The 12,300-nt window shown below is 57.1% G+C and overlaps 1 protein-coding gene across 3 annotated transcripts in view; it reads left to right on the top strand.

Moving 5' to 3' along the window:
- Positions 1–12,300, top strand: part of LOC132426162 (cyclin-dependent kinase 11B) — a 39,432-nt gene that overhangs the window by 9,863 nt on the left and 17,269 nt on the right. The window contains exons 2-9 of one of the 3 annotated variants that reach the window (XM_060012988.1): positions 842–1,244; positions 1,355–1,490; positions 1,698–1,825; positions 3,459–3,579; positions 4,276–4,338; positions 4,525–4,578; positions 4,871–4,943; positions 6,021–6,166. In XM_060012988.1, the coding sequence (XP_059868971.1) occupies positions 923–1,244; positions 1,355–1,490; positions 1,698–1,825; positions 3,459–3,579; positions 4,276–4,338; positions 4,525–4,578; positions 4,871–4,943; positions 6,021–6,166 (1,043 nt within the window). In that variant the 5' untranslated portion in view covers positions 842–922. Of the gene's footprint in view, positions 1–841; positions 1,245–1,354; positions 1,491–1,697; positions 1,826–3,458; positions 3,580–4,275; positions 4,339–4,524; positions 4,579–4,870; positions 4,944–6,020; positions 6,167–7,733; positions 11,713–12,300 lie in introns of those variants that run through there. The other 2 variants (XM_060013024.1, XM_060012978.1) reach the window with 2 other exon arrangements.

The raw sequence follows: 12,300 nt of genomic DNA, 5'->3' as shown, positions 1-12,300 counted from the left end.
GCCCTCAAGCCCAGGAGGAGGTCCCCTGGCCGAGGATCTGTGCACGCGAACAGCCCCCTCGAGCCAGCGGGCCGCTGACCCGCTGAGAGGCTGAGGGTCATACTGTCAGGGCTTGGGTGATGAACTGTTGGACCGTGAAAGAGAGGATGCAAAGAAGGAATCGAAAGTTGAGACAAACAGGCCAGTTTGAAACGGTAACAAATAGAACTCGAAGAACGCAGGGGTTGGAACTCAAAACCCGATGGAGGGACAGAAACTCAGAGTCTCTGACGGGGCAGGTCAACCCTCCCACAAAGGACAACTCAGAACACTGGATGAAATATTAAGAAGTTGGGTGAGGGCGTGGGAGAGCCAGCCTGGTGGGAAGAGCTCCGGGCGAGGGGGCCCCTTCCTCAGCGGCTCTGGTTGGTCCCACGGTGGGTGGGAAGGTGCATAGCACTTGTGACAGCTTCCAGGGTGGGGGCAGAGAGCCCAGGCCTCAGCCGAGCTGCTGGAGGGCAGCCTGGAGGATGAGCTCGAGGCTGGGCCGGTGCTTGGGGGGTGCGGGGTGCCCTGGGGGTGGGGCGGGGCTGGAAGAGGCAGGGGTTGGCAGGTACTGTAGAAGGAGTTCCGGCGGGATCGGCTGGAGGGTCAGGTGTGTGAGGAGGGAACGGAGGCTGGTAAAGGCTTTGGTCTCAGAAACTTATTGGAAGACAAGTCCGAGCTGTTGGGGCGCCCGCTCCTTTGGGGCTGGAAACAAGGCCAGGACCCCGAGTTTGCGTCTTGAAAACTCTAAGTGGGTGATTAAACTCGGCAGGACCTTAGCCGCTCACGCAACGCCGTCCTTTCCTTCCCACTCCAGCCCGCGCCCCGCCCAGTGCCACCTGCATGGCCGCTGCCTCCGTCCCCGCGTCCCTGCCCTGCGCTGCCCGCCGCCCCTGAGATGTCGGCATCCGCTAAGCCCGCGGCCCTGGCAGAGCTGGCTCCGGGCCCCGGTGAGAAGCCGGGGGGACGGCCGCTCCTGGCCTGGGGCCCCGTGTTTGGCCACCGGAGTGAGAAGATCGCATTTGGCCAGAGCGAAGGTGGCCCCGACGAGCAGGTGCTCACGGTCACCGTCACCGAGACAACCGTCATCGAGGCGGACCTGGGCGTGTGGGGTGCCCGCGCCCTCATCTACCTCACACTCTGGTTCTTCTTCAGCTTCTGCACCCTGTTTCTCAACAAGTACATCCTGTCCCTTCTAGAAGGGGAGCCCAGCATGCTAGGTACCCCACCGGGCGCTGGCGGCGGGATGGAGCTCCCGGCGGGGCGGAGCCGCTCTGCTCAGCTGGCGCCCCCCGCCCCCCCCCCCCCCCCCCCCCGTCTCCTCCTCCAGGGGCCGTGCAGATGCTGTCAACCACGCTCATCGGCTGTGTTAAAATATTTGTTCCCTGCTGTTTGTATCAGCACAAAACCCGGCTTTCTTACCCTCCCAACTTCATCATGACCATGTTGTTCGTGGGTCTCATGAGGTAAGCAGCTAACGTTCCTGGTTGAGGGACTGAGTTTTTTACACGTAAAACACTTCCCCCTGGCTGACTGTTACCATCAGGTGATCCTGGGAGGGAGGGGGCCGGGCGGGGGCGGGGCAGACGTGCACACCCTCTGGGCTCCTACCAGGTCTGCCCCTTGGCTGCAGAGGCACCAACTCATCCCTGTGACGCTGTTGACTGTCTTAGGTTTGCAACAGTGGTTTTGGGTCTGGTCAGCCTGAAAAATGTGGCGGTGTCCTTTGCTGAGACGGTGAAGAGCTCGGCCCCCATCTTCACTGTGATCCTGTCCCGGACCGTCCTGGGGGAGCACACCGGTGAGCAGCCTCCAACGTCCGGGCGTGCCAGCTCCTCGGGGGGCCGCTCCCACCCACGTCACCCTGGAGCTCAGCTCCCTCCACTTCCCTCCTTGTCGTTTCTTAGCCTCAGAGGCCCGGGATGGTAGGAGCTGGGTGAAGGAGTGACAGGCAGGTAACCTCGGTGCCATTTCTGTCCCAGGAATCTGCCAGGCGCCCCGGCCCCTCCTCCGCACCCCCTCCTGCCCTCCACTGTGGCTCCCCAAAGCTCAGCACAGGGGACTTGTTACAAATTTCCAACCTGGGCTGCGGGCACGCGCTGCCAGCTGCCCACGTCCCGGACTTTCCCGCCAACCGTTTAGAGAGTGTGGTTCCGTGAAGACAAGCAGAGTGCAGACTCGTGGACGTGACACGTCGTGTTTGACCCCGGGGGTGGGGGGCGCTCACAGAGGGAGACACGTGCTTGCTTCAACTAGTAAAATGACAAAAAGGTAAAACAAGGCGGCACCTGCCTCAGGGAGAGAGGAGGATGGGGACGGACGGGGCGCAGCCAGGCTTCTCGCAGACGTGCCCTTGGAGCCGCACAAACGCTTAGGTGATGGTAAAACAGCATCAGATCAAAGTGTAAAAGCGATTCCTAAAATCGTACTCGGCAGGAAACAGCCTGACCGCACGTCAAGCTTCACCATGCAGTAAGGATTTATCTCAAGGGCCTTAAAAGCATCACACTTTGGGCTCCAGCTGCGGTGGGTACGTGCGTAGAAAACCAGCTGTCTTGCTGAGAACAATTAGGAAATCTTGATAAAATTTAGCAAAAAAAAGTCTGTTGGGGAGGCGTTGGAGAATGATGAAGGTGCCAGGACTTGAGGGACCCCAAGGTTTGGGGTCCCCAGAGGAGTGACGCCCTGTGGGTCAGCCCCGGCAGAGCCCCGAGTCCACGAAGGCGCCTGCCCCCTGGACGGCCTCCCAGCCATGGCCCCTGCGTGAGGTCCGCCATCCAGCAGAGGCCTCCTTCTGTGGTGATGCTCTCAGCCTCAGGCCACGTGGGCCTGTGGGTTTGCTGTGTGGACAGCGCTGTCCTCGGCGGGGGTGGGGGCTACGGTCATCTGAGGGCTGCATCTCTGCTCCTTTTTGCTGAACACGAGAGGCTAGTCCCCTCATCTGCTTTGAATTTCAAGATAAATGGAATGCTGTGTCTGAAATCAAAGCGGCGGCACCACATGAAGCTGGATGCCCTGTGTGCAGAGTGACGTGATTTTCTGTTGCACCGAATGGTCTTAGCCTTACCTTCACGTCAAGGCTGTTGGTTAGATTTCAGAACGAAGGCTGGAGCGCTGGACGCTCTGAGGGTCTGGGGCCTCCCTCCTCTCCCAGCCTTCCCTGGAGACCACCCTTCACCCAACTCGTTTTGCAGATGAGGGTTCGGGGTCGGGGGGTGGGGTGCAGGGAACAGGGCTTGGAGCTGGTGGCTCTGGCTGCCGTGCCCCTGGCACCTGGCTCTGGAGCGGGTGACAGGAGGCATGTGCTATATTTTCCGTCCAGCGAGAAGAATCAAACAAAGTGAGTGTGCAGAGCACTCCTGGGGCGGGGTGGGGGGTAGCCCGGCCCGCTGGGGGGCGCTGCAGCCCGGCCCCTGTGTGCTGTCGCTCCGCAGGGCTGCTGGTCAACCTCTCGCTCATCCCTGTCATGGGCGGCCTGGCGCTGTGCACGGCCACTGAGATGAGCTTCAACTTCCTGGGGTTTTCGGCCGCCTTGTCCACCAACATCATGGACTGGTGAGTCCCGTGCCGCGTGGGGTTCCGTGTCCCGCAGGACGGGGGATAGATGTCACACCCCAGTGGCGGCTGAGCCGTCTTGCTGACACCTCTGCACAGCCTGCTGTCTCAGCGTCACCACTTCTGAGAAAAGAGAGGAAACAGCAGCAACACGGTATCCAAGGGTTTCTTGTTGCCATTACTTCCAAAGAGAAACAGGCCCATCTGGAGGGTTTGAATTTGAATAATACAGCTGAAAAATGAAAAATCCCCTTTCATTTCATTTCTCACACTTTGCTGTGTTTCCTTCAGCCTTTCCCAGAAACACAGTCCAGCTCACGTCGTAGTTTGCATATCGCCTGTTAACTCCGAGCACAGGATGGTCTCCAGAAGCCTCCTCGCTCACCTGCAGACGCTGCAGACCTCGTGACTTAGATCTGCAGGAAACATCTTCACACGGGTTTCCCTCTAGGTTTCTGACGGGCCTGCAGCGTAAACCCCCGGGGGGGGACAGGGCCTATAAACCTGTGCAGCAGGCTTGTTGCTCTGGTTTAAGCCCCCTTGGCCAGAGCTGCTGTGCACCCAGCGTCCAGGGAGCAGCGTCGTTCTTCAGAATGCTGAGCCCTCTGGCTCCAGGGAAGCTGGACGCTGTCTGGTCTTCCCATTGGCCACGGCGGGCCTTCCCGGCCAGCAGTTTTGTCTCTGTTTTTTTCCCAGGGTCTTCCTGTGCTCCCACTGTCTGTTCCGTGGCCGCTGCCGAGCAGAGCTGGGCAACCTCAGGCATGTCCTCAGCCTCTGAGACCTCAGGTTACCCATCTGTGAAAGGGGCAGCTCAGCCCGGCTCACAGCAGACGCCGGGGCCATCCCCAAGGAGCTGCCGTGTGTCCCTGTTTCTGGAGGGCAGGGCGCTTCGGCCGTGTGAGGCACCATCTGACCTCTCGTAACCTCTTCTTTTCTTTATTCTAGTTTGCAGAACGTTTTCTCCAAAAAGCTCCTCAGCGGGGACAAATATAGGTTCTCGTAAGTGTCACTGCTCCATGGAGACCAGACCACCCTGTGCCCTGACCCCTCCCGTTTCATGGTGCCTTTAAAAGAACCTCGTTGAAACTTGGGAGAAAACCCCACCTGTTTCCAACTGCCCCTGGCCGGCTCGTTTGAGGCTGCCTGTCACTGTCCCGTGGCCGGTGGGTCGCCTGTCAGGCCCGGCCGTCCGTTATCATCTGGGAGGAGATAGATTAACTGGGGCACCCCGGTTCCGCGGAGGGCGAGGGCGGGGTGAGGCGGGGAGAGGATCAGGCGCCTGTCCCCGCAGGGCCGCGGAGCTGCAGTTCTACACCAGTGCAGCAGCCGTGGCCATGCTCGTCCCGGCCTGGATCTTCTTCATGGTGAGTCCAGCCCTGGTGCCTTCCCAGGTCAGGGCGAGCCCCGGGCGCCGGGCGTGCTGAACACACAGAGGCCGCCACGCGCCCAGGGGGGTGGGGGGGACCGAGCGAAGCAAACCCGTGCGGGTCCTGTGTGGGTCCGGTGCCCACGGGGGCCAAACCTCAGCCAGCGGTTCCCGGGAACGTTGCTGTGAGCGCTTTTAGGTGCACTTTCCTGTTGTTTTTTGGCTGCACCTCAGGGCTTGTGGGATGTTAGTTCCCCGACCAGGGATTGCACCCGGGCCACGGCAGTGAAAGCGCTGAGTTTTAACCACTGGACCGCCAGTGAATTCCTGCACTTGTTTTTTTTTTAAAATTTATTTGTTTATTTATTTTTGGCTGTGTTGGGTCTTCGTTGCTGCACATGGGCTTTCTCTAGTTGTGGCGAGCAGGGGCCACTCTTCGTTGTGGTGCGTGGGCTTCTCATTGCAGTGGCTTCTCTTGTTGTGGAGCACGGGCTCTAGGCGCGTGGGCTTCAGTAGTTGCGGCACGTGGGCTCAGTAGTTGTGGCACACGGGCTCAGTAGTTGTGGCTTGCGGGCTCTAGGGCACAGGCTCAGTAGTTGTGGCACACGGACTTAGTTGCCCTGCGGCATGTGGGATCTTCCCGGACCAGGGCTCGAACCCGTGTCCCCTGCATTGGCAGGCGGATTCTTAACCACTGCGCCACCAGGGAAGTCCCCCTGCACTTGTTTTTTATTACTACTGTTATTTAAAAACATTGTGACCACTGTTGAACAAGTCCCAGGGCAGAAGCTTATGAAACAGAGAGCAGTATGTCCCCCAGCCCCTCCCAGGCCCGCTCCTGGTGGAGCTGCTTCCCAGACGTGTCTGCGTGAGCACAAACACGCTCCTGTGCTCACGCGTGTCGTGGGATCCCGTCGGTCCTACAGAAGCACAGGTGCGCGTCTACGCACACCTCTCTTTTTAACACACGTGGAACTGGGCTGTCCTGTCCTACGGCCGGGCTCCAGCGTTGCGCTGGCCCCTGGGCTGGGGTCTGGGTGTCAGCACCGCGGGCGTCCCTCTGGCTCTGGCGCAGGACTTGCCGGTGATCGGGAGGAACGCGAGGAGCTTCCGCTACAGCCAGGACGTGCTGCTTCTGCTGCTGGCGGACGGCGTCCTCTTCCACCTGCAGAGCGTCACAGCCTACGCCCTCATGGGGAGGATCTCTCCCGTGACCTTCAGGTAAGGACCGCACCTCCCAAGAGGTGAGGTGCCTCCAGGTCACGTGCAGAGGGGAACGCTTGCCATCTAGACGTTTTATAAGAGGTGTTCGTGGTTGTGGAATCACAAATGTAGCGATCGCTGTGGTCACAGGTCGTAATTACTAGGCCGTTCTGTATTGGTGCCGTTTGAAACGTGAACAGGAAAGTCTGTGAAACAGATCTTTAGGGGAATCCCCACTGGGATTTTGTGCAGAAGCAGAAATCCTTGGAGTGGTGTGAGTGTACTTCTGCCCGAAACAGCACTGTCCGTGGAATCTCCCGGGATGACGGATTGTCCCGCTTCTGGGCCGCCCAGGGTGGGAGCCGCAGGCCACGTGTGCTGCTGAGCGCCTGGGGCGTGCCAAGTGCCACGAGGAACCAACGTCTGACATTTCTCTGACTTTAATCAGTTCACACGAGCAGCCACACGTGGCCGTCGGCTCCCTGCTGGTAACTTAGCACTGAGCTCAGGTCTCACAGGCTTCTTCTCTGTAACTGGGCGGACTTAGCGAAAGCGAAAGCGTGATTTGACACCGGAGCATTTTCAGTAACAAATAGAAAGGAGTCGGCTGAGGTTGCCAGCAGGCCTGGAGGCCCATGCAGTGATGTCAGCGGGTCTGCCCGTCAAGTTGTCGTAGAAGCCAACGGGCCTTTGTCCTTTCACTTCAGAACTGTCACTGGAGAGCGGAATTGTACCCAGGAGTGATGGCAGCAGGTGCGTCGCTGCCCTTGGGCCTCCCGGGGTGCACGCACCCTCTGCGCGAGTCCTGGAGGGGAGCTGCCTGCCGATCGCTGAGGCCTCCTGACGCTCTCGCTGTCAGCGTCTGTCACACGGTCCTGTTTCCATTTAGGGCCAGGAATTGTATCCCCGTACCCCTGCAACTTTGTTTTTCAGTGATTGTTAGTTGACGGTTCAAAAAAGGCAGAAAACAGAAGACCAGTTCTTTTTATTTTATTAAAAAATTTTTTTTGGCTGCTGTACGGGATATGGGATCTAGTTCCCCGACCAGGGACCAAACCTGGGCCCCCTGCATTGGAAGTGCGGAGTCTTAACCACTGGACCACGAGGACAGTCCCCAGACCAGTTCTTTTTAAAGAAAATAGCTTTAGGTAGAAAAGTACAAAAATTAAGTTTAAATTGTCCTCAATGGCAGCCCAGGAGACAAGCCCTGTCGTGTTCACTTTGTCTTCATGAGGTCCCAGCAGTGGCTGAGCAGGGCTGTGTCACTTCCCAGATACTCTCCCTAATGATCGGTTCTCTCAGGCGCTCTCAGAGGAACCTTCCTCGTTCTGTGGAGAGCACGCTGCAGTAGTGAGGGATCAAATGTCATGATAGCTATAATGTACTTAGAAATATTTCCGTCAAAAAAAGGACGAAGCAAAATAAGGCAAAACGCTGAGTGTGAAGATGGGACTCGGCTTTTTGTTGGAAGTGTCGCTACTTCTCGGTGACCTTTTTCCTAGTAGGAAGGACCCCAGCATGAAAGAGTGGGGTCAGCGGAGACGCCTTCGGCCCCCGCCGACGTCCCCGCTGTCCTCTCCCGCAGTGTCGCCAGCACCGTCAAGCACGCCCTGTCCGTCTGGCTCAGCGTCATCGTTTTCGGCAACAGGGTCACCAGCCTGTCAGCCGTGGGCACCGTGCTGGTGACAGCCGGAGTCCTGCTCTACAACAAGGCCAAGCAGCAGCAGCGGGAGGCCATGCAGAGCCTGGCTGCGGCCACCAGCCAGTCCCCAGACAGCAGCCCTGAGCCGCTGCTCCCCCCGGACCCCCGGCCACACCACTGAGCCCCGGAGCCTCAGGGGCGCAGCGCACCATGCCGCTCCTTGCCAGTGGGGGACCCCCTTCGCCTCTCCTGCTCCCTGGATGGCAGGCGTGGGGCCTCTGGCTCCACGGGTCACAGTCCGGGTGTGGGAGGTGCGGGTGGGCAGCCTTTCCCGCTCTTTCCTGGGACGTTCGGTCAGAGCTGTGGGAGCTCGAATCGGGGTCCCAGATGTCAGCCCCTGGGGCACAGACCACAGCTGCCACTGAGCCGTTGCCGAGCCACGTGACAACCTCCTCCTGGCGGCCTCTGCGCACCCCCTGCAGCCAGGCCAGGCCCCGATTCCTCTGTGGGTGACGACCACTGGGGACAGCTGTGAAGCCGGGGCTGCAGCCAGGTGCCAGCGGCTGCCCTCCCCACTTGTAGCCGGCGGAGAGAACCCGCTTCCCCACGCCAGCCGTCGGCGGCCACCCGAGGTACGTCCGGCTCCTCGGCTGTCAGGGAGTCTGTCCGCTGCCCAGACACGGAGGCCACGGCATCGGGGCACTGAGCGGAGAGGGGACAGCTGGGGTGCAGAGACCGGCATTCCCTGCTCCCGAGGATGGAGTGTCCGGCCCCGGCGTCCCGCCCTCCTGCCCGAGGCCGAGCTGCCCGCATCAGCACCACTTAGGGAAGGTCACTCACGGAGCGCAGGCGGCCCCACCCCTTTCCGTGCCTGCTGCGCCGAGCTCCTCACCTGAAGGTCCAGCCCTCACCTGCGGCCGGGGCTCCCCAGAGGCCCAGACGTGGTTTCCAGCCCGAGGCTGCGGGCAGCCCCCCGCGGTGTTTGGCTCAGGGAGGGGGCTTCTGTCCCTTCTGCTCCCCTGGGTGAGAGGCAGGCTGTTCGGAGCGCCCCTGGGGAGCACCCGTCCCCACTCAACTGGTCAGGAGCCTTGCCTTGTCTCATCAACGAGGCTTTTAGGATTTTCCCTCGTGAATGATGAGCAGGACGAGTGTGGAATATTTACTGTTTTTGTTATGCTGCGTTTAAAATGACAGTGTAGGTTTTTAAAAGGAAACACAGGCATAGGTGGCTTATGGAACGCATCGTGTATGCCAGGTAAACCACAGTCGGACCCACGGCCTGGCCCGGCCCGCCTCCTCCAGAGCAGACAGACGGACAGCCAGCCAGGTGTTTGAGGCCTGTGGTGGGCTGAGGCGCCACCCCTCGCTTCACCTCTTGCCTCGCAGCCCGTTGGGATTTCTGATCGGGACGCAGCCCCCTCCCTCCCACCAGGCTAGAGCTCTGGGGCTTGTCAGGTGCAGCCCTACTCGGGGCCGCGGGCTGGCCACCTGGCCATCTCCAGCCAGCCTGCGGACAGAGCCACCCGAAGGCACAAATCGTTCCCTGAGTCTCAGGCAGCATTCCCAGCTGTTCGGGGCCTGGGCTCCCTGATTGCTTCTCTGGTTTTCCAGTTGGCTTCTCAGCTGGAAAATATAAAAGAGCCCCTCCTGGAGAGCAGATCTCTTGGAAACAAAGAGCAATAACTATATCTCATTAAGTTCCGCTAACTTTAAAAATCTTGTAATGATGATGGATTAAAATGAGGCCTTTTAAACTACAAACAACCTTTTTACGAAGCTGACCTCCTGCTCCAGAGGACGGCGGGTCACACGCACCTTCGCTGTGCAGGGGTTGCTCGTGTGACTTTCCCAGGTTTCATCCCTTTCCTCTTTTTCTGCTTCCCCCCAAAACCAAACTAAAGAGGATTCTTTGGCGGTAGCTGGGGTGGCGGCTGGTGCACTGATCTGTGAGGACCAGCGAGAAAGCACCGTTTCCCTGGGGCTGCTGCCTCTGCCCTCAGACTGTGGCCACTGTGCCCACGGCTGATGGGCAGACGTGAACAGAAGGGGTGCATCTGTGGTTGCCCACGGCAGACTGTCATCTGAGTGTTATCAGGTGCCAGCCGCCTGTGTCCGAGTGTTGTTAGGGACCTGGGTCCCTGCCTCCTGTGGACGTGCCCCTCCCTCCACTCTCATCCTGTTTTGATTTTCTAGATATTAGGACCAAGAAAGATTTTCCTAAATTATTAGTAGATGAGGCAGTTTCTAGCAAAGCTGCTTTTGAGACTTCTCCTCATCCCGGGTGGGAGACCACAAAACATGTGCTGCAGCTGCATTCTGTCTGCAGCCCCACCCCTAAGTCGTCCACACGTTGGGCGTTTGTTTAATAACCGTACAGACGTGTTTTTTAATTAACTTTGTTTAGTGGTTTTTTAGTATGTTCTTTTCACTGAACCATCGCAGGTGTGCTCGTACCAGTGTTGACACCGGGTGTTGTGTGTTACATTGGGTCCCTTCCTCCTATGTCTTTGGTCGTCATCTGTGCCTTTGTAAACAAACTCTTGAACCAGGCTTCTGAATCTGGTCATCTGCTTACTTACATTGATACGTAGAGATGTAGTATCCACACTTCTCTGGCTTTCAAGGAAATTTCCACTACTGAGTGGCATAAAAAAGGCTTTTTTAAAAAAGAATTCTGATAGTCATAATTTCCTGCATATCGGCATTAAAATCATATGCCTTGGAAAGCTGAGAATACTCTTGCACAATCCAAAATGTGTCTTTAATTTGTGAATCAAACAGTAAAAAACTGCTGCACGAGGAATGTCATCCATATGGAGCCATGCTCGTCACCAGCCCTTGAAATACTTTCCCCAAACTGGTGGGCTTTCCCTCCTGTGCGGCGCTGACTGTCCCATGGACGGTCATTTATAGACGGGCCAGAGGGGATCAAAGAAATGCAACATGTCTTTTTACATCTGTCCAGGGGGTGTGCTTCCTGATGCCTGAAAGTATTTTCACTGTTCCCCTGGGTTGGAAAAATTAAACAAAGATGTTATTACAGGTAGAAACTCTCCTCTCTTTTTGCCTTTGACCAACATTGTGCTAAGGGCTCTGTTTTTCTCCAAAACACGTACATGCCCTGGTTGGGACCTCTTTGTTTTCTTAGTTTATGAGTAAGAACGTCCCAGCTCCCCTGAAGAGTCTGCCTATTTCTCTATCCTGGCTGAGGGGCCGAGAGCAGAGTCATGAGGTTGTGCTGACCATCGCTTGGCGTACTCCCCCTGCAGCTCAGGGTGTAAAACATCCCAGTTTGCTGTCTCTGTAGCATCTCCTCCTCTCCTCCTGAGGGCTGAGATTCTGAGTTTGATGGCCACTGGGTCCATGCCTAGATGTCCAAACTGAGTTGGAAACTGTTCTAATTGGCAAAGTCTTTGGTGTTTGGGGCTTTTTTTCCAGTTTTCATCAGAGGAACACTGGCGTTCAGCTGATGTGCTGTTTCTAGACTGCAGATGTGTGAGTAGCGGCTGCACCCGCCCAGGGCGGTGTTGTGGGCACCACGTTGCAGAGCGCCACAGTGAGAGTGACTTTCCCACACTGAAAAACTTGAAAATTATATCAATAATTGTCTATATCAGAACCAAATTATATGTGCTTTATACCAAAACAAAACTGCGGAGAACTAAAAGTACATTGTGCAAAATGTCTGTAGTGATTTGTAGTTCACTTACTTCAGTATTTATGTGACTAGATGAATTCTTTCTAGAAAATGGTGGTTAAATAGCTGAGTCACTGCTAATCCTGCTATGGTAATGCATCGATGCTGTACAGTGAATCCTGTGGGCGCCCCCTGGTTATTTTTGTCTAAGTTAAGCCACCATGGTAGCAACTATCTAGGACTCTTGTTCTGCGAAAGTAAAATAAATGTTCAGCGTGTACTGTTTTCTTCCTTGTGTAACTCTCCAGTGTTCGCGCTGCTGAAATGAACAAGGGTGGGTTCTTATTGCCTTCACCCCTTTTCAGCGTGAAGGGAGTAAAAAAAATTGGTTTTTTCCTGTCACCAAAAACTCAGGAAGCAAAACAAGCGCTTGGATACAGAAAGTAAACATTTCTTTCCGGGAAGAGAAAGAATTCCAATTCCACCGCCCTTTCTGTGCCCCCATTTCCTGTCACATTTTTCTACATTTTCCATTTCAGGTCCAGTGAATGTGGGTATTCGTTTACCGTTCTCTTTCCTGAGGTTCTCGAGGTTGAACTGCCAGTTTTCTGTGACCACCAAGGTCCGCAGAGTAACTGGAGCCAGGGAAGAGAACTTCATTCTGAGAGCCTCAACAGGTTAGAAGCCGCACCTCACGATGAGGGAGTGCACGGACTTTGAGGGCCCCCCTCCCCCGCCTCAGCACAGCTTAAAACCCCGTGGCAACCGCTCTCCCCGCCCCGGTCCGGCGGGAGGTCTTCCGTAGGCAAGATTCGGAGTCCACCGCGCCACCGCCGGGGTCGGGGTCACGGGGACTGGGAGAAAGGGCGCAAC

The sequence above is a fragment of the Delphinus delphis genome, chromosome 1 (genome assembly GCF_949987515.2).
Source record: "Delphinus delphis chromosome 1, mDelDel1.2, whole genome shotgun sequence".
Taxonomy (NCBI): Eukaryota; Metazoa; Chordata; class Mammalia; order Artiodactyla; family Delphinidae; genus Delphinus; species Delphinus delphis.
The sequence above is the reverse complement of the archived record's forward strand: the minus strand, read 5'-3'. Positions and strand labels throughout refer to the sequence as shown.